At 42.2% G+C, this 25,808-nt stretch overlaps 1 protein-coding gene across 1 annotated transcript in view; it reads left to right on the top strand.

The window, feature by feature from the left end:
* Positions 1 to 24,717, top strand: part of dnm2a (dynamin 2a) — a 28,485-nt gene extending 3,768 nt beyond the window's left edge. The window contains 21 exon segments of the mRNA XM_054607978.1: positions 3,154 to 3,227; positions 3,453 to 3,602; positions 4,578 to 4,781; positions 5,598 to 5,696; positions 5,778 to 5,938; positions 6,041 to 6,183; positions 6,946 to 7,081; positions 7,223 to 7,290; positions 7,903 to 8,041; positions 10,583 to 10,669; positions 11,884 to 11,954; positions 13,782 to 13,833; positions 14,977 to 15,009; positions 17,052 to 17,162; positions 18,904 to 19,013; positions 19,534 to 19,645; positions 19,841 to 20,005; positions 21,040 to 21,263; positions 21,571 to 21,592; positions 21,595 to 21,833; positions 22,138 to 24,717. Coding sequence (XP_054463953.1) covers positions 3,154 to 3,227; positions 3,453 to 3,602; positions 4,578 to 4,781; positions 5,598 to 5,696; positions 5,778 to 5,938; positions 6,041 to 6,183; positions 6,946 to 7,081; positions 7,223 to 7,290; positions 7,903 to 8,041; positions 10,583 to 10,669; positions 11,884 to 11,954; positions 13,782 to 13,833; positions 14,977 to 15,009; positions 17,052 to 17,162; positions 18,904 to 19,013; positions 19,534 to 19,645; positions 19,841 to 20,005; positions 21,040 to 21,263; positions 21,571 to 21,592; positions 21,595 to 21,833; positions 22,138 to 22,210 — 2,473 coding nt within the window. The 3' untranslated portion in view covers positions 22,211 to 24,717.
* Positions 24,718 to 25,808: the final 1,091 nt, after the last annotated feature.

Genomic DNA, 25,808 nt, shown 5'->3' on the forward strand with positions numbered 1-25,808 from the left:
GGTAGCCATAATTACACGTGCGTTGCCACACCAGAAACCCATGCGATAAATCCCACCAAACCACAACCACGTTTTTGTGTACTCAAGAGTTTCACACACCAGCTTCCATGTTTGAAATGGAGCCCTGTAGGCTTGAGGATAAGGAGGATCTGCTGTGGACTACAGCTCCTCAGAGTTGCTCTGCCTGTTTGTAAGAGTCCGGGGCTGTAAGGGCCTGCAGGCAGGGGGAGGGGGGGAGTTGGCTCTCCCGATCTCTCCCTGCCCTACTCTCTCCTGCTTATGCTTTCTCTTGTCATGGAGGGAGGCAGGGAGGCTCACAAGACTGATGCTCTTTGCTTGGCCATCCATAATGCATGAAACGATACACAATCTGCTCAGCCTCGTCTATCATTTACAGCGCATCAATAATGGAATCCTGGCCTCTTGCTTCTTTTCAATATGCCGTTTATCCAATTCTGTCTATGAAGATTGACTGGTTCAATTCTGCACTTGGGGTGTGTCTTCTCAGTTGTGGACAAACGACTTCTTTGTGTGTATGTGCACGTAAATTTTATTTGACACCACCTGTTGAGCCAACGAGAGAGTGTTTGACTGCTGAAAATCCAGTGAAAGTTTCCTGTAACTGGAGATATACATCAGTACATTAACAGTTTCCTGAGGAGGTCCTTCATGCTGTGACCTCTTGGCTGCATCTTTCCGCCATTCTTCATGTCCAGTCTGTTAATTTTATCCTCTCTCTCAGTCGATAGCCTCGTTGTTCTTTATCTCTGTCTCCCTCGCTGCCATTCCTCATCCAGGGCTTTCTATACTGTCTACCGTGAGAACAAATGCCTGCATGCTCCACATTATTTGCATGACACAGCACCGGTGCTGAACCACAGACCTGTGGATTTTTGCTGATGTAAGGAACATCCAGAATGTTCCCCACTGTTTCACCACAACACTATAGCCTGAGAAAAGCAGTCACTATGTAGCATGGCAGCTACTCTCTTTTCCTCCTGTCCCGTGGCTGACACATTGCTAACAGTACAAAGTCACCAGGCAGGCTGAGCACCACCATAGTCCTCTCATGCCTGTAGGTCTGAAAGAAGGGAGGGAACGGAGAATGTGGTTTAGTGACATGCTCTGCTATGGTGTTTCCAGGATGGGAGCTGGTGATTACCACCAGATGTTGTGTGTTTGTAGAGCAGCAGAGGGGAGAACAGACAACTGGGTGGAGGAGCTTCAAATTCTTTAGGTACCCTGTCACGTTAAGGGGATCAGAAGAGCCAATAGTGAGAACATTCTTATTATTGTTTCCTAGCAGGTTAGTGTCTCAATAATGCGCTGTTGCACGAAGAGCATTTGCCTATGTTTGTTAACTGTCATTCCATTCATTGAGCAATGCATTACTTTGTGTTTATTACAGGGCCTTGCAAAAGCATTCAATCACCCCCTATCCCCCCCAAACAAAATCTAAATAAAAATGTAGTTATATTCCAGGTTGTAATGCAACAAAATAAGAAAAACAATAATGGGGCTGAATGGCTTTGCAAGGCACTGTAAGTAACATGATGCAGGTTCCTAGTTAAGAATGTGCATATAGAAAGACAATGTTAAGTCCCAGGGCCGAGGCGAGTGCGGTTAAGGCGTTATGGCTGTGTCAATACTCGTGATATATCGAGTATTGACACAGCCAGGGCTCAGACAAAAGCAGAGGCCAGCTGAAAACACGGGTCCTTCTTGTTCTTTAAATAGGCAGTAAATTGAGCAGCAGGTAACAAGTATATCAAGCAATAAAAACACCACATTACAAAATCTCACCCACGAAGGTTAAATCCACCCTAAAACTGAATTTATATATATATAGCTTTTCCAATGATTTTGATCAGATTAAGTTTTTACAAACATAGATAACATTCTCCCCAAATTGGAAATTGGTGTCTCCAGGTCGTTTTAATAAGCGCACCGGAACGTCATAAAAATCTGCTAAATCTCTTCTCCTTCGCCCTCTTTTCAGTTGGCAAACAGCAAAACTTGCTCATCACTGCCAACATCTGGTAGAGAGTTTGACAGACAGCCCAGCTGACCAAATCATCGTTTCATGGTCGGGACGTCGTCTGACAAAATCATCATAAATACAGGTCAATGACAACAGCTGTGCTGTATGATCGGCTATATTGACGCTTCAATGTGTGATAACAGAAAAAGATGGAGAACAGAAAGACAGACGGTTACGCGTCTGTTCACTGTCCTCCTGTTTTCTCTGGTTTCCCTTTACTGTGTTTTTAATGCAGCCAAATTTAAAATATAGTTGTTCTCAATAACATATTATTTTTCTTTTTGTTGTCGGACAACTCAACGAGTATAAGGTAGTTATTGAACGCGGCCCATCAATACTTTTGTGTTCACCAGCACAGTCAAAATCCGGACTTTATGATCGCGTCACCGTCTGACATAATTAACATAAATCCAAGTTTATGACAACAAATTTGACTGGCTAAATGTAGACGCATTCTGAGTCTGTGATCCGGTACGTTATGTTTGTGATATTGCATTGAACGAGTCTCATTTGAATGTCAAAACGTGTTGGTATCGCAGTACAATCACCACGGACGCTGCTGTAGTGCTGGAGAAGTTGTTCCATTATTCACCGTCTGTGTCGCAGCTCTAGGTTTTGTCCTTAGATGATATTATAATTACAGTCTGTTTAGTTTCGGCATAAGGTGAGATTTACTAACGAGTCAACTGAAGTGTAGAATTTTGTAGATATAGCCATTGGGAATTCTGCTTTAGGGTGGATTTTTCTCCATAACAGTGAGAGTGGGTGTGAATTAATTGATCTCTTAAGCCCCTAATGATGAGAGAAAATGACTTTGTCACATTTGATTTGCTGTGAGACAAGTTGGAGGCGTGAAATACTCCTGCGTCGATCAATTTACCAGCAGCCACGCTGCGACGGAATGGACATTGAGTATAATGAATAATGGAGCGTTCCTTCTCTCTCTCTCTCTCTCTCTCTCTCTCTCTCTCTCTGTCGCTCTGTCTCTCTCCATCCTGAAACACCCCCTGTTTGAGCCAACGCGCCCCCATCCCCCCCCCTCCTGTTTGATTTCCGTTCCCTTTTCATCCTTGCTACTCTGTGTTTATGTTTCTTCTGTCTGTCTCCCTCAGGGACTTTCTACCACGTGGAAATGGCATTGTTACCCGTAGACCTCTCATTCTGCAGCTGGTCAACAATAAAGCAGGTGAGTGTTCCAGTCCTGCGCACAGACACATCCCCGTCTCCTTTCATCGCTGCCCTGCACATGGCCTCTCTGTCACAGCGCCTCAAGCTAAGCTCACTGTCTGCTATTTGCTGCCTCCATCTCTTTAATTCAATATTCTCTGCTTTCTCTCTCTTCCCTTTTCTGTCCTTTTCTCTCCCTCCACCCTCTCCCCCCTTGTGTACGTCATGTTGCCCCTGTGTCTAGAATATGCTGAATTCCTGCACTGCAAAGGGAAGAAGTTTGTGGATTTTGATGAAGTGCGGTCGGAAATTGAGGCGGAGACCGACAGGATAACAGGATCCAACAAAGGCATCTCTCCCATCCCAATAAACCTGAGGGTCTACTCCCCAAACGGTAATCGACTCAAGTCTAATTGAAAACACACGTACTGTTAACACTGTTTGCTCTAATGTTAAGTACATCTGTATGTTATGACGAGATATACTGTGAGAAGAATTTGTCAACCAACCAATCCACCAGATTTTTCCATACTGTTAATACCGTGGTAATATCTCTGGTTGTATTAATAATAATGGGATTGTATCAAATCAGAATAGTGAAGTATTTGATGTGTCAGATATTCAATTAACTTGATGAGCCAACCAAACAGACATTCACATCTGGTTATTTTATCCATAAGTCATTTCTCTAGTATTACTTATACCTTACTTACTCCATCACTGAATGAACTATTCTATTTATCTTGTTGGAGCCGTTGAGGGAAATTCACCATCAAATTTGACAATTTCATGTTTAAATCTTTCAGTGAATGTAACACTTTGTAAGTAATAAAACCTCAGAGGGCGTTCATGTTTTTATGAAGTAAAAGAAACTAATTAGAGAGAGGTTTACAACAACAAATGTCTGCCTACTCAAAATGTCACATACACAAGATGAAAGCTTCCCTTACAACCACAGACACCCATTAAAATGTTAGATTGAGGCAGATGGTGTAGATGTCTGCTGGATGTTTGTATGAAAAGGGAGGAAAGTTAAGATGACACATGCATAAAAAACACAAGACTGTATTTATCTTGCAATATAAAATAACATACAAACAACACTATGAATGAGATGTGTGTTTACTCGACGTTGAGATGGCCCTTTTTATTGAGGAAGCTTTTGAATAATCAAATACTAGTTTGACTAACATCCCTCATTACCTGGGGTTTCATTCAAGTATCAAGTTGCTTTGTTAAGAAAAGGAATGGACATGTAATCATATTACTTGAACGTATGACGATAAGTGTAGATAGGTGTCACCTCAGCTGATGGAAAAGCGTCTTATTTGCAATTCTCATTTTTATTACTTGTGTCCATGTGGCTCAGTGCTGAACCTGACCTTGATCGACCTTCCGGGAATGACTAAGGTTGCCGTGGGAGACCAGCCTGTAGACATAGAGCACCAGATCAGAGAAATGCTGATGCAGTTCATCACCAAGGAAAGCTGTCTGATCCTGGCCGTGACCCCTGCCAACACTGACCTGGCCAACTCTGACGCTCTGAAGATCGCCAAGGAGGTGGACCCACAGGGTAAGTCTGTAGCTGTCTAGTAGTTCAGAGGTCAACGAGCAGGCCTACGACCACAATGCAACACAATGTTCTGAAGAATTGTGTTTCTGGCTTGTTGCGTGCATCCTGGTATTTTCACGAGCGCCTGGAGGGAGTTTCTTCAAATTAGACACAGAAGTCCACTCCGACTCAAGGACGAACAGATTAGATTTTTTGGTGGTTTACAAATCAAGGTCCCTTTTTAACTTTCCGTCCATCCCATTCTCATGAAAGCAATATCTCAAGAACACCTGGAGGGGATTTCATTAAATCTGTCAAAAAACATTCACTTGGATCTCAAGGTTGACACGATTAGAATTTTGTTGTTGAAAGTCACTGTGACTTCACAAAACACGTTTTCGGCCATAACTCAAAAAAACCATATGGTAATTTTGACAATTTCACCCAAATGTCTAATTAGAGGGAATGATGAAGTGATGACATGTTGGACATGTGTATACACTGCAACTTGACTGGTTGGCGGAGGCATACAACCCTGACAGTTTTCTTATGTAAATCCCATAAAACAGAAAAATAACATTAAACTTTGCATATATCCATTACCTCTTATTAAATCTGCTACAACTATTTCGTCCATATTTCTGTATCTGCTAATTCATTTTAGCTGTTTTTTTTATTTTTTTAAACAAGCCCTAGAAAAGTACAAAGACACGGATATAATTATTCTGTATCAGTCGTTTTCTTCTGTATTATCCTGTAAGACATGTAGAAGAAGACGAGATGATGAGGTAATACAGCTGTTTGAACTGATGTGGTTTCACCCCTAATGTTGTGCAGGTCTGCGTACCATTGGTGTCATAACAAAACTGGACCTGATGGATGAAGGGACGGATGCAAAGGACATCCTAGAAAATAAACTCCTGCCACTACGTAGAGGTGAGGACTATGCACACAAAAACACATTCACAGAATTTGCTTTTTTGTTCTAGAGTGACTCATTTTGTTATTTGTGTGCAGGCTACATTGGTGTGGTGAACCGCAGTCAGAAAGACATCGATGGGAAGAAGGACATTCGCGCTGCTATGGCTGCAGAGAGGAAGTTCTTCCTGTCCCATCCTGGCTACAGACATCTGGCAGAGCGAATGGGAACACCGCATCTACAAAAGGCACTCAACCAGGTCTGCTGTCAATCGTTTGTTTTTAAATTGTAAAATGTAATTTCCCTCCCTGACATGCCATTGATTCTCTAAAACAACAGCACTACCTCTGTCTGTCTCTAGCAATTGACCAACCACATCAGGGACACTCTTCCTGGTCTGCGCAGTAAGCTGCAGAGTCAGCTCCTCTCGCTGGAGAAGGAGGTGGAGGAGTTCAAGAACTTCCGTCCAGATGACCCAACGCGCAAGACCAAGGCCTTGTTGCAGTGAGTGCATCTGAATATTGATGTTAACATTATTCACGCTGCATAACTTGCTGACTAGTCTCCTAATGAAGCTAAAACAAAGGAATGTATTTAATGTTTATTTTGTTTCTGGGGACCCACTTTTTAAAAATGACCAACCACAGCAATTCAACAATGATCTTATTTAAAAATTGCAAGAAGAGCGAAATGTTTGCGGAAATGAACGTTCCTGACTATTATTATTGCCATTTCCACATCACATAATGTTTTCTTGAATAATAATGATAATACATTTTTTTAAATATTTGTTTAATAAATCACAACTTTGTTTCATGAAGGTACATTTTGAAAACATAGACACTATTAATGAATGAGACCAATTAAATGCATTCAGGTCGAGCTAACAGGCTCTCGTTTTTTTTCCTCATCAGTAAAACCAAAAGAATATATGCTAGCCTTTCATATTAGATTTAATGTCATAAGTAGGCTACAATTATCAGAGCTACACAAACAGTGATGAGCCCTCATGTGACTCGAAGGTGTACTGTAGATGTAAACGCCTAGGGATCTGCACATTTATCTGTGGGTCTCGACCCAATCTTTGGTAAAAAAGTGATATAGAGGCATCAGTATTACTTTGAGTCTGTTTCATAACCAGTTAAAAGTCCCTCACAGTAACTTTAATGAACAGTAATGTTTGCAGAGGGTCTCCAGGAAGGCTTTAACTGTACTTGCAAGGAGATCATTAACACCGGTGTCGTGTTTGTGCTTGACCCTCATCAGGATGGTGCAGCAGTTCGGTGTGGACTTTGAGAAGTGCATCGAGGGCTCTGGGGACCAGGTGGACACCAACGAGCTGTCGGGTGGCGCCAAAATCAATCGCCTCTTCCATGAACGCTTTCCCTTCGAACTGGTCAAGGTTAGTGTTCCGTGAATGGTAGAGATATGATAAGTACTATTGTCATTGTTGTTATTGTCATGGTGTTTGGTCTTCTCAAAGATTGAAGTTTTGTTATATTTGTTAAAACATCACTTGCATTTTCTCCCCCACTTCTCACAGATTGTGTTCGACGAGAAGGAGTTACGGCGAGAAATCAGTCATGCAATCAAGAACGTCCATGGTGTCAGGCAAGTGGAGCTGAATTAAAAAACCACAGTTCTCAATAAAGACCTGTACTCTGCTTCAACACATAATACAGCTGTACCGGCATACTTCACTTCTTTCCCCTCATGAAAGCTGTCTACTCTAATGAATAATCAAGCCATGCCATCACGGACTAACAGTACCAATTCAAAGAGAAAGGTGTTTTTATGTTGGATGTGAAATGTATTTCCATGTTTCTTCTGTCATTTACTGTTTTTTCCAATTCCCTTATCTCCACCCTGCAACACCACCCACTTGTTTTCAGTTTCTGTCTGCTGAGGCATTCAGTGATTATGAGGTTTTGTGTAACATTTAACTAAGTCCCCTGCTGCGATAATGTTGTTCCCTGATACTTTCCTGTCTGTCATATCTCATTTGTGGTTGTCTGTTTTGTTACATTTACATCTTTTTTGCACTTTATCTTTTCCCTCCCTGTTGTGACTGTCAGCATACGAATTTTCTGTTTCTTTTTCCATAACCTCAGATCCCCTTCAGTCACCTAATCACGTGTGTATTCATCTGTTTTGTTGACCTACATGTCTGTTAACTGTCCCATCGGTCTGCCGCTGTGCCTCTGTCTCTCTGTGCATCCTCAGAACGGGGCTGTTCACTCCAGACCTGGCGTTTGAGGCCATCGTGAAAAAGCAGATCGTTAAGCTGAAAACGCCCTGTCTCAAATGTATCGATCTGGTCATTCAGGAGCTCATCAACACAGTCAGGCAGTGCTCCAATAAGGTACTGCAGGTGTCCAGCATCTCCCGACCCGGCCGGGACATGGGGCTGGGGCAACCGTGGGTGTGGCGGAGGGTACGCTGACGCAGAACATTAGCCAACAGATTTACTACAATATCCGGAAAAAGATCAGTTCAGTTCTTGTATTTTAAAAAAAGGAAATGTTCTGTGCGGTTTGCCCTCGGCCCAGCACAGCCCGATTAGCCCTTTGTGCAGGCAGCGCTGTCGTGTTGTGGAGTGTTGTGACGGGTGACGTGTCGTCGTCGTGGATATGAGATGTTTTCAGGGACTGTCTGAGCATCTCTGGTCTCTTCAGGACAAGCTGCAGGTCTCATGGCTCAGTGCACATAGCCAGCAAAACAAGGGGAAGGTCTTAAGCTGTAATTTGACCCTGAGTTGGAAGTTGACATGTCCATCTTTACAATATTTACGTAGTTTCAGAGGAACTGGCTTCTCAGGGAAGAGGATGTGAAAGACCTGTGGCTTGTCCTTCTCCAATGCTTGATTTGTCTCTCACCAGCTAGAAATGACTAACTGAACAAACGCTCCTCTTTTTATTTCTTCTTTCTCTTTCCTGGCTGTCCTCTTTTTCTCTTTCCTTATTTTCTGCCTATCCCTTTCTCTCTCTTTACCACCACAACAACATGCAAATCTGACCCCGTGACCTTTCAGAACGGGGCTCTTCACACCCGACCTGGCTTTCGAGGCGATAGTCAAAAAGCAGATCCTCAAACTCAAAGAGCCCAGCCTCAAATGTGTGGACCTTGTGGTGTCCGAGCTCACCGCACTCGTCATGAAGTGTGCCGTTAAGGTAACCAGGGACACACCTGCTGGGAAGATGGCATGAAACGAGAAGGCATTCTTCTTAGAGATGCACCGATTGTTCCGCCGCCGTGTGAAACCGTTTGGTCGTCAGCTGATCGGCCATGACCCTTGAATGTCTTGTCAGTACTATGAATGCGATTATTTTAGCCGCTTAAATTTACAGACCGTAACGTCACAGCCGCACACACAAACCCAGCATGCACGTCGCTCACACAGTGGCAGCTTCAACACACAGTTCTGACACACGCACACACACATCATGTCGTCGGTTTGGAAGTTCTTCAGCTTGAGTGTAAAAGACAAAACGAGCAAACCGAGCTTGTAATGTGCAAGTCCAAAATAAGTCTTTAGGGAACAACCTTAAAAACATTTAAAACAACTTTTAGATTTGTTTTGATTGAAATTGAGAGAAGCTCCTGTGACTTGGTACAGCTTCAGAGAAAGTGTAAGTTGTTTAATAATCAATGTTTTATTATTATGAACATACAGTTGAATTGGAAAAATAGCCATGAAAGAAAAGTCACAAAAACGTTTGTATAGCTGTAAATTATAGTTCTTAAAAAGAAAGAAAATCAGAATCGGCAGTTCAAAGTTCGGCCAAGCAAATTGCAATCGGTGCATCTCTAATTCCTCTACAAATGTCTGTCATTGTCATCCCAGTAAAATGGTCACATCAGTGAAATCAGTCCCATCGCCATCCCTGCCATCAGTGCCCACTGCTTCGACCGTGTGTATTGTCCCATCCCTATTTGTTTTCCTATTCAACCTGTGGACGCCTCCATACCAGAGATTCAGATTGAGCACTGACACGCAATTCACTTCAGAGATTTTAAGCACACCTTAAAATTTCCATCAGCCAGCTACCACAAGCTATTTGACCTCAGCGGAGTGATGTGAGTTGGGGGGGGGGGGATGATACTAATAGCTTGTGGGTGCAGTGGCAGTCTGAATGGAGTGTTTCCATAGCAACGGTGCTCCATTGCCATCTTGTGGACAGAGGAAGGCGCTGCACATCATGAAATTATTCACACACACACACACACACACACACACACACACACACACACACACACACACACACACACACACACACACACACACACACACACACACACACACACACACACACACACACACACACACACAGAGAGAGAGTAATCCAGCCATCCTTCCCTCTGTCTCTGGGGTTTACCTCTGCCTTTCCCCATTCTGTCACTTTCCCTTCCTATCCATTCTTCACTAATATTTATACTTTCCATCAGCTAGAGATGATTGCTTTGAAGGTATTGTAAATTTGAACATTGCTCTGTTTGTTTAAAATTAAAAAGAAGTCTTTTGATTTAAAAAAAATAAAATAAATTGCATGATTAAACCATTGGCAAACTAAAAGCACTACCACATATATTCCTAATTCATGACGTCATCTCTGGCTGATAGTAAAAAACCTTTTCAGCTTTCAGAACAGACGATCACTATGTATTCAAAGTCTGTTTTTTACGTTTGTGTCGGTTTGTGGTTGTTTGGATGTGTGTGACACTGAAATGTCACTTGACTACCTCTTTCCCTTTTCTTTGTTCTCCACTTATTCTCACTTCTCACTCCTGTTTCTCTCTGATACTTATTGGTAAGTCTTACTAAGCTCTAGCTCACATGTAAGTGTGTGTGTGTTTGCGTGTGTCTCTGTTCAGTGCTGCAGCTGTGTGTTGTGTTGCCTTTCAGCTCAATTCCTATCCCAGACTGAGAGAGGAGACCGAGAGGATCGTCACGACCCACGTCAGAGAGAGAGAAGGGAAGACTAAGGACCAGGTGAGTTGCTTAGATGTTAATTAAATAGACCCTCGAGGATGCAAAGTGCGCTCCGGTCGGGCTTTGATGCTTATCTTTTCCACATGTAGAATAAATACAGAAAGACAATTTACCATCTACAATTAGCAAGTACTCCAATATAATGTAAGGCGATGTAATAAAAGGTGAAGTGGTCATCTGATCCCTGAACATCAACCATTAACATTGCGTCATCTGCTGCAGCATACAGATAAAATATAGAGCATAGTGTGACCCTCCCTGACGTCGGATATGTTTTGCTTCAGCATTTGTCAAATGGAGAACAATACAAATATAATATGGCCTTTCCATTCCTGGATGCTAGCTTGCCAGCAGACAGTAACAAAATTATTAAATGTTTGTTTATGTTTGCAGTCCTGTTATCCATGCTGCAGTTTGGTGCACAGAACTCAAATTAAGCACCAATAGCGGATAATAAGTTTAAATAGAGATCATTTGATACGCTTTTGTTGAATTTTACTGCATCAACCAAGGTTTTCTTAAGGCCTCAAAACTTCTTTAAGGATTGCAAACTTAAATCAACAAACAAGACAACCACAGATGCCTCAAACAAATATTTTCCAACTTCTTGTTTTGTTTAACAATTGTTGTGATTATTTGACAGCAGAGAATCAGTTATTCTATGATTTCATTCGGTTTGTTTTAATAGACAGTGTAAGTCAGTGTTACCACGATTGGCACCACTTTCCCTGAAACAGCAAAGCAAAATCTGGGGATAGATGTGTGACAGCACATCAGTTCTCAGAAATTCAAATTAAAGATCACTCAATGATTTCAAGTGTTATTTTCAGAACGTCACTCTTGTCAGGGTGGAAAACCCTTGGAAACAGAATTAGGCCCAACTCCATTAATAACATGACTAATGAGGGTTTTAGGTTTCTGGTGCAGCTCTCAAAGGCAGGAAGTGAGGCATAGGTGAATTTGTGTATAAACTGAAACTTTTGAGAGAGTCATATTCTCACTTCCACCACATTTGCAATTTGCAGCATTAATAATAACAGTCTGACTACAAAGCCATGTATAAATATGGCTTTAGATGTAATCTCTCAGGGTTGTTTTTGTGCCTGCGTGAAGTATCGGAAGTGAAACCACTCACTTACTCATTTGTGCCTTCTGTAAATGGTGTTTAATTGAGACCTCTCCATCCTAATCATGATTTTCTGCCTCTTATCAAGGTTCTGCTGCTGATTGACATTGAGCTGTCCTACATCAACACCAATCATGAGGACTTCATAGGCTTTGCCAAGTATGTACATACCCCCCCCCCCCCCCAACTTTTCTAGCCCAACTGACAGCTTGATGCGGGTGACGCCAGTCTTGGCACAGGCACTGTGATCCCCATTAACTACATGTCCCCTGTAGTCTGAGGTGCACTTGTGACTCCGGACTTTTACAAAAGAAAAGCCCGGTAAACCTGCTGCTGTTTCAGAAAGTTAACAGAATTACTGCTACTAAATCAAAGTGTTGCTTATTGTTAGCCACATGTTGTAAACTGCAGTCTTAGCGTGATGTAGCATGCCAATTATGGATCCAGCTTCATCCGAGCATGCGTCTCCCAGTGGGGGAGGTGGATGCCACAATGATCATGGTCGCATCTCCACCCTGCATGCAACACACTGCTCTCCAAACTAAGTCAATGAATTATGCTCGATTTCTTGGTGGAGGAGCTTCCTGTCTGCTGAAGAATGCCTACTGCACTAATGGACAGAGCAGTGTTGACGTTTCACTGGATTTGCTTGTAGCTGCTCTTGTGCACTGGAAACTAATTTGCATATTGCAAAGCACTCACTTGCCATGTTAACATTCACATATTTTTACGTGCATTTTGAAGTATCGTATTAAAAAAAAAAAAAAAAAAAAAAAAAAAAAGCCTTTAGGGAACGACAACATTTCCTTAATTGCACAAAAAGGTTTTCACGTTCGCTGGAGGTGCTTTTTGCCTTGTCTTAAATCGGTTATGGAAAGGCCTTTGACGAATAATTTCTTAAGTAGCAAACATTAAACTCACATGACTGATCAGCTGTTTCTGCTTTTGGTGTTTTCCTGGACATATATTTTTATTGTCTTTTTTTCATGAAGCAGCATGGAATATGGCCAATGCGAGCAATACAAAAACAAAAAGATGCCCCATTTTAAAGAAATTCCTGAAGACCACCTTCATTTTTCTCTAGTGGAAAGTTAAATGGCCAAGGCAACTTGTTTTGTTTCCAATTCGCAACCTTTTCTTCTTCTTCTACTCTGTTTACCGGCGGATTACAGCACACGTAGCCTATAGCGCCAAATTCAGGCCAAACTACTGTAGCCTGTTTATCATCAAACCAGGGCACTTTCTTAATTTGCATTTCTTCTTTGCGTCATTTCGAAAGTTTGTTTAAAATTCGCTTCACAATTGAATGAACACTTGAATACTGTTTTTTTTTGGGGGTGTACACTTCAAAGAGTTTTGGTTGAATTCACATAGTCCCATAGTTACAGTAGCATGAGGTTGAGTGGAGCTCCCCTCCTTTGTGTGGGTTGTACCGTCGACCGAGTAACAAAGCAAGCCCCCGTCTGTGTGTGTGTGTGTGTGTGTGTGCGTGTGTGTTTGCGTGTGTGTGAGACTTCATGCCTGCACTCTGCATGGCAAGACTGCTGTAATGTATCTGAGGTCAGCTAGAGCTGTTTAACGGTTCTCATGACATCACTTTCAGTCTTGACTTCAGAAGGCTGGATGATGGTAGCTCCCCAGGGTTCGGCAACAACAGGTGGGCTCACAGAAAGGATGTAGGGTTGTGTGTGTGTGTGTGTGTGTGTGTGTGTGCGTGTGTGTGTGTGTATGAGAGACAGTCTGACCCTCCATGTTGTCCAAATTCCTTCATACGCCACTTCTACCTTCATGTATGTGTGAAGGGTTATACATTTGCATCACTAAAACCAGACAGTTCATTTACACAAGAGACTAAAGGCTTAAAAACACATAGAAAATAATATAAGTGACACATCATTATTTATTGTGTATATTTTAGGCAGGTTGTGTTTGGTGCGTTGCCATCGATATTTATTGTCTTTTCTGTCCGTCTCTGTGTTATGACAGTGCCCAGCAGAGGAACACAGCTGCAAACAAGAAGAGGGCCATACCCAACCAGGTACGTCCGGCCTTTTCACCAATCCCAGATTTAATCTCCCATCGACTGATGTCTCCCACTACCAGCCTATTAGTCAACCAAGTGAAGATATCTCACTCCAACAAGGATTTAGCTCATAGCCATCTATCAAGGTGTTAAAACCTCCTCTGTACATTATTGAACCCACTTTACATTGCACTGAATTAATCCACAATGTCTTTGTCCACAATGTTTTAAAAGCTCCTTCTCCTTTTAATGTTTCATACAAACTGATATCTAGCTAAACGTGTTTGCATTTCAATGTGTGTTTTTGTAAGATCCTGAAATGTGATTGTAATGCTGCTCATCGGCATCAGAGATTACAGTTTCAGTGAGGGGAGATTGGCCTTAATGAGCTCGAAGAAGACCCCGCTTTCCTGCTTTTCTGAAACAAGCGTTTGTGTCCTTGGCTGTTAATTAATTTGCTGTTGCATGTAACCCGGGCATGTTGTTCTACAGCAAAGCAACAATTAATCACAGAATGATGTTGTTTTGTTTACTGACCTTCCCATTAACCCACATCTTTTGTATTGAAATTCAGAATGTGCATGGACCTTGCACCTTTCAACTGAGCAACAGATATGACATAACCAAATTGTGGTTTACGTGAAGTAATTCTAATTGCATGTATCTCTCTTGCTCTCCCTCTCTCTCTGTCTCTCTCTCTCTCCTTCTCTGGTTTCCTCATGGATTATTACTTTCTGTTTCCTCCTGTTTTTGCCCCTTCCAAACCTGTCCAAACCACTATTTCACCCTCTTCTTTCCACCTTTTCTTGAATTTTCATTCTTCTTCTCTCCTCTACCTCTCCCCCTCTCTTCCTCATCCTCCTCTCTCATCTTTCCCTCATCTTTGCTTGCTTGCATCTCATTTCTTTTTGCTTTGGTTGTATACTGCATCCCCGCCCCCCTTCCCATTACTGCAGGGTGAGATTCTGGTAAGTACCCCAAAGATTTAAACCGCATCCTGCCAGGGGGGGGCAGCAGGGGTAGGCCATGCAGAAGGACTGAGGCCATCACGCACAGGTCAGCCAGTATGGTTAGGGTGGAAAAGACCAAATGCTGTGAGAGAACAGCAAATACAGGAGTTGATATCTCACCATAATGAGTTGTTCTACCCCTTTGCAGCTTGTCGGACTGGGAGAAGTCCACGAGGAGAAGGTAGAGTCTTCAGACTGACCAAATTGATATACATTACAATTATGGCATTAGCAGGCAGTTACCAGTAATTTGGAACTGACTCTGCGGTAACACATGGCACGTTTGCTTGTGTAATTCTTGGTTTCATTTTAATACGACAGTAATTGTCATTTATTGAACACATTTGGGTTGATACTAACATTTCACCTTTTCTGCACCAAATATTTCAAACGAGAGGTGAATAATTTCACCCACACAAAATATTGTGGCACTTTGCAATGCTGTGTAATCTAAAAAAAAAAAAAAAAAAACAACAACAAAGAGAATGAGGAAAATCTTCCACCACTGACCGAGGAATGGCGTCAGTTCTCATGACCTTGCGTTACCTCTGCTGCTGCCTCATGCATTGTGACTCAAAAGTTTGCCTTGTGAGAATCATCCTAAACGACACTGGGGACTAAACAGGGAGGGAGTGGGGAACCATTAAAATCAGCAACACAGTAAAAGTTTTGATTCTTTGAAATTGTCTTTGCATGTCTAATGATTTCATTCATAGATTAAATTAATGTTAAAACATTTTCTTACTCAAAAGTCGTACATATCCAAAAGACCATCTGTCGCCAACTCTATAATTACTATTCCTATATTCAGAGTTGATCAAAACTGTGAGTTGTTTTGTGTGGTGTCTGGACACGGCTTCAGGATGTTTTCCAATCATTTAATCAAAACATTAAGATCTCTTTATTTTCATAACCTGCTGACTATCTTGACTGATTTAAATCAGCACATTTCTTTCTAAATTATTCATATTTCTTTCCTTTGAAGCCTTGGAGTTAATCTCAGATGTAGTCGTACATCTCTAATTAACCACTCACAACACTTAAATTTACAGAAATGGATTGTACATTTCTAATAGCACAATGCTTTTATGCAAATAGCAGAGAAGCATCTCATCTGTGACATGCCGACATCTCATTGTTTCATCTTTCTTTATGTCAACTTGGTTATAACATTTCCAACTGACTTTAAGAATTTAATATAAGGGATTTAAAACTCCTTGATATTTCCCTGCCAAGGCAATCTACAAGTTTAGCCTCTATGCATGTGTGCTTCCTCTCCCATGTTAATGTTGGCGCTTACTACTAATGAACCTTTCTTCCTCCATAATTTACTCCAATCATCTGGAGAGGTCTAAAGCAGACTTTGAAATGGACGTTACCTCTTTGGTTGACTTTGAATAAGAGCATACACGTTTTACAGACAGTGATTTCCTACATTGAATGCACTTGAAATGTAGAAAAAGATAAAGAGGCATAGCAGCTAAGAGGGCTCCTCTAAAATGTGTCCTTATTTCACTTGGAGTGATTCACTCAAGTCTGATGCATTTCCTCCCTCTCCATCTCTCCACTTTAGATTTTCACTTTGCTGTCCTGATTTTATGTCCGTCTATGAACTCCAATTCTATCCATCTTTAACTTAAATATTTGTACATCCGAGTCCAGTTAACCCGACTAACCCTGCTTTATTTTTTCCACTAGCTTTTACTGACCCGCATACACTGACATACCACCGTCGACCTTTGGTCTTTGTCTCTGTCTCTGGGTCAGAATAGTCTGGACACCATCTGGTCCTGTTTGTATGTTTAAGGATTTATTATCGTGTGCAAAACATCCCTTTTCAGTACTTTCAACTAAAGTATTTGATGCTATTGCATTCATTTAACCATATTAGACACGTGATGTATTCCTTAGCATGTATTACAGTCCTTTGGTCTCTCCTTATTCATTCATAAGATTCCCATTCAACCCATACTTCTCTGTTGTAGTGCATATATTTGACTAAGACATAATATTATGATAAAAAGGTAAAAGACAACCAGATTTATAGTGACCTAGCAGGTAAGTTGGTAAGATTTTATTAGAGTCACTCACATCCCATTAACACTCATGAGGCCCTCATGTCACATAAGCCTGGTTGACAAAGCTGTTTTCCTCCGTCCTCCTGGCACCCCTCTCTCCCTACCACCCTTTTTCTCTTTCCCACATCGTCTCCTCGCCGTGCAGGTGATCAGGAAAGGCTGGCTAACCATCAATATCAGCATCATGAAGGGAGGCTCCAAGGAGTACTGGTTCATCCTGACTGCAGAGTCCCTGTCCTGGTACAAAGATGAGGAGGTGAGAGGAATTTCTCTTCAGACTCTGTATTTCACTGGACATGGTGGTCATGGGGGACATGGATAGCTAAGATATGACACATAAAGATGAAGATACTGCATGTGGCATTGTTGGGATAAACATCCCGAGTGGAGATTTGGTGTCATCACAAAAGGTTGCTGGAGGTGTGTGCGTCCCAGCCCAGCCTAACCAATGTGCAGACTACTGTTCAGCTGTAACCGGATGAACAGGTAGTCTGAACACTGGGCAGGCGGGGGGGTGAGGAGGACTCTGGTGGGAGGAAGGACCCCGAGGTCATTGCGGCTGCAGGTCGCTGCCCTAGGACAGTAGGACAGAGGACACAGAAAGCAAACATTACCCCAGTGACACAACAACACAAAAGAGAAAAGGGTGATAAATCAGGACCCACAATACTTTCAATCGTATTAAGCATTTATTATTTCAAATAGAAATCTAACCTTTAAAACATTGCATTTCTACCAATTCAAGCAGATAAATCCAGACACGGTTGGACTGCTTTCCCTCCTAGCTAAATAACTACAGTATGTGTACGCTCAGCAAACTCTGCACTACAGTTTACTTGTATTATAGACCTTTTAAAATGTTGCATTCTAGGAGTAACGTTAAGTGAACCGATGAATAACGTTTAGGCGATCTAAAATCAAATGATCCAGTTTCACTGATGATTTGATTTAAACTTAATTGAAAAGACCGATTTAACTGAATAAAACATTTGTCTACAATGGTTATAAGTACAAACAGCATTCTACTTGCTTTACTCACCGCTCGATCTTCTTCTCAAGGCCTCAATCTTATCATTACTCCAGCAAAGTAAAAAAGACCCGGTAAAAGGCACCACTGCTAAGGATGAACTCCATTTCTGTGGCCTCAGTGTGTCCAAACGCCGACTGGAAACGGAGCATTTTCTATGTTGGTCGACTTTTGCGAAAAAAGCAAAGAGAAAGAGGGGAGGATGGTGGAGGCAAACTGACGTGGCAGGCGGGTTGAAATGTTCCAGCCGGGATCTGACTTTGGAATTTGCAGGAAATCGTACTGGGTTACGGGGGCCGGGGGGTGGTGTGATTGCGTGTGTGTGTGTGTGTGTGTGTGTGTGTGTGTGTGTACAAGTGTGCATGTGTGCATGTGTGTAGGCTTGTCCACATGAGTCTTCCTGTATCTTTTAGGGTTTGGACAGTTGGTTGTATCTATATGAGTGCATGTTTTTGCCCACACCCAAATACCATGATAAGCGTCGGTTCAATTTGTTCACGCTGATGTATGTTTGTTTTTCTTTGCATGTGCAGTTCCGTTTTTGTGTGTGTGTGTGTGTGTGTGTGTGTGTGTGTGTGTGTGTCTGGTGGGGGCAGGGGATTGTGTGGAACAGTGAGTGATGTAACTGCTGGGCTTGCGCCTCTCTCTGTTAGTGCATACGTAAATGCTTCCAGATGTCTCTGCTCAACAGTGAAATCTGGCACCCCATCCCCCCAAGAACGCCCTCATACTCCTCCTTTTTTCTTTTTTTTTTTCTCCTCTCCCCCATCATGCATTGATCCATCTCATCAGCCTGGTGGTGGTCCACACCAGAGGAAATGCATTCCCTTAAGTCTACTCATTGATGGATAACTGTGTTCATCTCCATTATCTAACTATATACAATTACTCACTTTTTAAGTAATATGTTGTACATTCCAGGTTTCAGTTCCGCTGTTAACTCGTATTTCTTCTGTCTGCCTCTTGCTAGGAGAAAGAAAAGAAGTATATGCTCCCCCTGGACAACCTGAAGCTCAGAGATATGGAGAAAGGCTTTATGTCAACAAAGCACATCTTCGCAATCTTCAACACCGAATCGAGGTCAGATTCATGCTTCGTGAAAACATGTGTGAATGCACATGTACTTTACCCTCAGTGTGCATGTACACTGGCGTTCAAAAGTTTGGAATTGAAGGAATCACCAGTCATCGGTAAAATAAATTGGAAGCTGAGCATCAAAACGTGTGCAGATTTGAAAAGGAACAAGTTTCTATTTCAGTGTGAAGTGCAAAATAATACCTATAATAAAACAACCAAAATCAATTTCAAATGTGGTGTCTAAATGGTTACATGTCATGTAATTCTCCCCTGGCATGCAATATGGTGGGGACATCAACTTAACATTTTTACAATTTAATTAGAATTTTGGGGCCAAAAGTTTTTCAAATGTGGTGTCTAAATTATACTCTTTTTGTCATGTAAAATGGCCATAATTGAAGGAAAATATCAATATAACAGGTGACTCCATATATAACATATATATATATATATATATATATATATAGTGGCTCAGCCTACACACTCACAAGAACCATTGTATGTATTTTGTTTATCTGTACAGGAACGTGTACAAGGATCTTCGGCAGATAGAACTGGCCTGTGATTCTCAAGACGATGTGGACAGCTGGAAAGCCTCCTTCCTCAGGGCAGGGGTTTATCCGGAGAAGGACCAGGTATGTGGGGGGGGGGGGGGTTTCTGTTATTAATATCTTAATATTACATTAATGCATGCACCTCCTTTATTTCTCTGTGTACGTTTATGGGTCATCATTTCTACTTCTACAGAGAGCAGTTATGAAGATGTGTTTATCATGTATTTATACTTCATCTTTGTTGTTTGTGTGTGTGTGTCTCGTTGTTGTTTACAGACGGACAATGAAGACGCTGCCCCTGCGGACACCTTCTCCATGGATCCTCAGCTGGAGCGGCAGGTGGAAACCATCCGCAACCTGGTGGATTCGTACATCGGCATCATCAACAAATCCACCAAAGACCTCGTGCCCAAGACCATCATGCATCTCATGATCAACAGTGTGAGTCCAACAGTCCTCAGCAGCAGACACAAGACAATTAACAGAAAGATTGTCTGCATATCGAGGAACCAAATTAAGGAGATTAAAGAGTGTATTTCACTTATGGGTAACTATCAGAGAGGAAGTCTATTGAGATGTGACCACCACTTTGTACAGTGAGAGAGTATAGCCCAGCATAGGTGTTGAGCTAGTTGTATAAGTGTATCCGTATCCTCCCATAGTTCAGGCTGTTTGCTATGCTGAATGCTTGCAGTTAGCTACAGTTCTCTGCCTAAACAATGTAAACATGAACGCCCAGTTTTGCAGTGCTGTATAAAACCTAAAGAGTGCATATTGTACTTATCCTATATACCAAATAAGTACATTTTTGTACAAAGACCTCTATGTATATGTGGAGGTAAAATTAGCAATGTATGCTGACAGTTATTTTGCTATGATCCAGCAAATGTGGCATCCTACAGGACTACATTCTTTATACAAGTAATCATGGCACCTCGTAAACCAGTGATCTGAGCTGAGATCAAATAAAGTGCGATTTAATTAGGCCTAAATGTCATTGCACCATAGAGCCGTGGAGAGCAGCGTTTGGTTTTCTTGTTCATTTAAGTAGCAGCAGCGGCCGTGTATTGCATGACCACAAGGTCATAAACTTGAAGACACTAATTAACAGGATTTATGGTGCATGCTCACAGTGACTTGTCCACTGTCCATTTATTAGGTTTTATTACTGTGGTGAGCTCACTTGATGGCTTCCAGCAATCCGGCAGCTACACACATACACACACACACACACACACACACACACACACACACACACACACACAATACCGACACATTTTGTCCACTGCGCAGCTACTTTTCATGGTTTTCTAATATTTTATTGAAGATCTAAATATCTTTTAAGGCGTAGTCTTTCACTTCTTCAACCGTATTTTCCGAATTAATGAACCTTCTGATCATTTCCCTTTTTCCATTCTCCGTATTTTTAGCGATGTAGGTTGCAACCAAATGTTAATTAATTAACTTCCATTCAGGCAAAGGATTTCATCCACTCGGAGCTGCTGGCCTACCTCTACTCGTCTGGGGACCAGAGCAGCCTCATGGAGGAGTCGGCGGACCAGGCCCAGCGCAGAGACGAAATGTTGCGCATGTATCACGCACTCAAGGAGGCGCTGCTCATCATTGGCGACCTCAGCACCAGCACCATCTCCACCCCAGTACCCCCGCCCATAAATGACAGCTGGATCCAAGAAGCCAGGTGAGCTGAGGGTTAGTCTCCCATGTCAGACTAGATGAGGGTTAATTAGCATTTAGTTGAGCCTCAGCTATAACAGCTGGAATGTACAGTGTCTATTAACACACAGTGAGCAGGTTTTAAATGTACGAGATTAGAAACCTTTCACCTTGTGGTATTATGCCTGCCTTACTGAATTTGAAAAAACATTGCAATCACACATAGTCAGTGTATCTTATTTTAAATAGGAGCATCAAACACACACTCACATCCACCTCTACAGGAGAATTATTTTTTTTTTTACGGGATATTATTCAAATCCACCTCTCAGCCCAACCCCTCAGCGCCGGCCGCCCCCGCAGCTGCCCCGGCCCCCAGCCGTCCGCCCGCTGCTCGGGGACCGACGCCAGGACCACCCATGAACCCTTCGCCTGCCTTCGGCGTTCCACTCAACCCCTCTCCCGCCTTTGGTGCACCACCGATCCCCTCCCGCCCAGGCCCACCCATCAACGCTTTTAACAGCCACCAGGATCCCTTCAGCGCACCCCCATTGATCCCCTCCCGGCCGGCCCGCGTCCCACCCGGTGTACCCAGGTACGTCTTCCAATAATTTGTGTGCATGTTAGGCAATTTTTGTTGCACTGCATTTGTAAAATGATGTCACTAACATTTCATCACCCTCTGTTTTCCAAGAGTCACAGGCATGGTTATTCATTTCTCAGGCTCACCAGTAATCCCATCTTGATATTTAAATTATTTCTTAGCATTCATTCTCTTCTCACTCCCACTGTCCCCCCCCCACTTCCCCTTTTCTCTCTGTCGGGTTATTTTGGTTTCTCCACTGTCGCTCTGTGAGCACGTCTTACTCCTTGTTCTGTATCTTCTCTCCCCGTTGCAGCCGAAGACCCCCTGGTGCTCCTTCTCATCGGCCCACCATTATCCGCCCTGCCGAGCACTCCCTTCTAGACTAGACCCGTGGCCAAGTGTGTGTGTGTGTTTGTGTGTGGGTGTGTGTATTCTGCACACTTCAGGCCAGAGGCGGGGGCTCGAGGGGGAGGGGCTTACTGATAGCAGTGCATAATGTGCATCGTCCAGCCGTATTAACAAGCAATGTAACAAGCTGCTAATACCATCTTTATCAGTGCACATGAACGACAGAAAGCCCTTAACCACTTGAATATTACTTTGACTGCTGTGGAAATTGTGTAATACAAAAAAAAAAACTGCTGATCTGCAGGATGCATCAAGCTTCTATCGGTCGGAGATGATGTATCGAATTCAGTTCAAGATCGTTTTTTTACTATAATAACTGGTTTATTTCTTCTGACAATGTTCCCAGCAGAAGCTCGTTAAATAACTTATTAACTGTTGCAGGCTGGCTTTCCTCTCCCCTCCCTCCACCTTTTTAGATCGGCCGAGACGCCCAATGACTAGATCTCTGTGTATAATACACACACTTGACCTGTTGTTAATGATTTACTGCGTTTTCATTTAATAACTGATTCATAATGAAAAAAAAAAAACAATACCTTATTATCACTGTTGTAATGTTGGTGCTGTCAATTACCTTTTTTTTTTTCCTCCCCCCCTTTTGTGTTATTTTATTTAAGTGGCTTTGTCCTTTTTAATGACCGTCATAAATGTAGCTTTAAAAGTGAAATCCGTATCGCAGAAAAAAGCAAAGAATAAAAAAAATCACGGGGTTGCATGAGACTGTGAGAGCAGCCTCAGTGCCCCTCGGTGAATTATCCTTCCACAATGAATCAACCAGATCGACCCGCTGTAATCCGAGCACTTCTAGCCATGGAGCCTTACAACAAGCCCCTCATAACGGGGATGTTGTCGTCCGTTACCAGAAGGCTATGCACAGAAACCTGGCAGAGGGAGAGGGACAGGCTGAAGGCTGTCTGCACTTTGTGAGATGCTTTCTCTCCAGTAATTTAAAGCCTTGAATTATAATCCCTTTTAGTCTCCGTTGAACCCCAATGAGACCTTCAGCCTTCAGGTAGACTTTGTTCATTCCTGGATTAACTGATTCATATAGAGCAGAGCACACAGTACAGTTTCCTCTCAGAGAGGATAAAACCAGGCGAGGCGGTGGGATGAGTCGTAGACGAGGGCGTGATTTAGAGTGTAAAGATGGTATTAGGCGTTTAGGAGTTGGCACATCTCTTTCTGGGCTTAGTTGTCAGGGACATTTATTATTGCTATCAGTTCTGCTTCCATGCATTAAAAATATTGTATATAGCTGGCCTATACTGGGGGAGTTAGCACTTGTATCTCATTTAATCGCAGAGGTTGATGACAAAAACATGCTATTGATTCTAATCAAAGGCCCAACGTGTTTTTTAAAAAAAAGCAACTGTAGTCATCATAATAACGGAAGCACTAACTGTCATTTCATAGATTAGTTTTGGATGTAGGGGAAAAGAGATCGGTCATCTCCTGAAGCGTTATTTATAATCAGGGCATTTTTCATTTCTTCTCGATGTTTTTGGTTGCGATTGTATCAGCTTTGTACATCTCAGCTCCCCAGCGTCTCCTGGACTTTTATTTTGGGGTCTGCTACAGGGATTAGCTGTCTAAATGTGTTGTATGTTGGGAGGGCACCTGGGGGCTGAACATCGTCTACACGGCTGTGATTATTTGATAATGAATATCTTTTGATTGCTCTTAGCGGGTATTTGACCATTTAACACCTATTGAGGGGGGAGATCTGGTCAAGTGGGGAGTGGCGTTGGGCTACTGGGATGTTTTTCTATTTTAGGTTTGATCAGTAGTGGTTGTGAGCAGCAGGTGGTGGGAGTTTTGGTGTATATGAAGGCACACTCAGTCTACGGAAGGTGTCTAGACTTTTTCTCTGTTCTCACCACAGAGGATAAAATATAATTGGACAAACTGGCAAGACAAAGAAACTAAAGAATTCAAAACTGCCCCAAATGACTGACCTTTGAGACAGAGTGTGCTTTTTCTTCCCCCTGTATTTCTCTGCAGGTCTGGCTTTCAGTGACAGTGCTCAAAGGAATTAGAATAAGCTTATAATACAGCCAAGAGTCTTGAGATTGAAGACCTTTCACATTAAATCTACAACGAACCCCCTCAAAAGTTAGTTCATGTTATAAAACTTCTTATTGGCCAAAGTTTGATGAATTCCCCTTGTGCCTGTCACTTCAGCCTGCCCTCGAGAAGCCCAGACTGTAATGCCCTGTAGTACATTAGGTTGTGGTCATACTGCCTTTCTTCCTAATGGATGTGTGCCTCCTTTTCCTCTTTCCCTCCCCTCCCCCTGTCTTGATCAGGTGGAAGGGGTTGGAAACCACCTGTAAAAAAAATAAATAAAAAAAAATCTCTTTTCTTTTTTGTTTTGCAAACCCTTGTCAAGTGCCTCTGTAGCAATTAATTGATTTGAATAAACAACATGAACTGATTTAGGATGGAGAGTAAATAAAGAGGTGTTGTGTACAATAAAGGGACTGGCTCTGGTGGTTGGTGTCTCCTTTTGTCCTGTGTGATCCACTTGCTCTTCTCTCTCTCTCTCTCTCTCTCTCTCGCAGATGACATAGCGTTTTCCTCTCTTCACTTGCCTCCCTCTCTACATCTACGCCAATATAGACCGACATAAGCCTGCAGATGTTCCTATGGCAACCCTCTACTGGCGGGCTGCCAGCCTTAGAGGCTCAAACAATGGTCACTGTTTTTTACGCTCAGCACATGCATTTTTTTCACAAAATGTAAAATGACAAACAAAATAATCGCAGTAATGGCCTTTTGTTGCCGTTGTGTAATAATCAACATTTACACTGCCTTCAGAACTGAGTCAAAGTTTTATTGACACTGATCAACAGGCAAATACCCTTTAATGTCTAAGTGAACGCAGATCTAATTCAATTCACTGTTTTAAGACAAAAAAAACCATTCAAACTTTCCAAGGAGATGAGGATAATTGTATAGGCACAGTCTATTGAGTTTACCACAAATGCAGAGATATTTTTACAAACATCTTTTAAAACAGTGCTGTGCTAAATATGAACAAGACTCCACACAAAATGTTGTGTTTTTTGTGATGCAGCATTCATTAACAAATCAAGGTTTATGTGTCTAGTCATGTTCTCCAATAAGGGTGCAGAATGATCTCTGAGCCCTCTCCCTAACAGATTGCCTCATTACAAATGCCAGTGCTGTTCCAGTGACTGGATGCTGCAGCGTTACGTGTCAAAGTGCATGTCACAAGGTTAAGAGATTAATGTTGGTTGATTGTTCCTGAACAGGCGCCCGGCTCCCCGTCGAAACCAGTGGTGACCTTGATCAGCCAGAGGTGGACGTGAAATGACTTCAATCCATGACAGCAGCAGGACTACAGAAGGACTATATATATATAAATATATATATATATATATATCTTCTTTTCATTTCATTCTAAAAGAAAAAGCTCCAACAATGCTGCTACAGAGCTACAGTGATCTGTACTTTAAGCATAACATGCAAACTTTAGCTATTGAGGCATCAAACTTAGTAAGTTATCTTGTCTAGAATGAATGTTGTTTAGAACAGTTCTGAGCACTAAAATGT

This window comes from Anoplopoma fimbria, chromosome 11 (assembly GCF_027596085.1).
Source record: "Anoplopoma fimbria isolate UVic2021 breed Golden Eagle Sablefish chromosome 11, Afim_UVic_2022, whole genome shotgun sequence".
NCBI classification, from domain to species: domain Eukaryota; kingdom Metazoa; phylum Chordata; class Actinopteri; order Perciformes; family Anoplopomatidae; genus Anoplopoma; species Anoplopoma fimbria.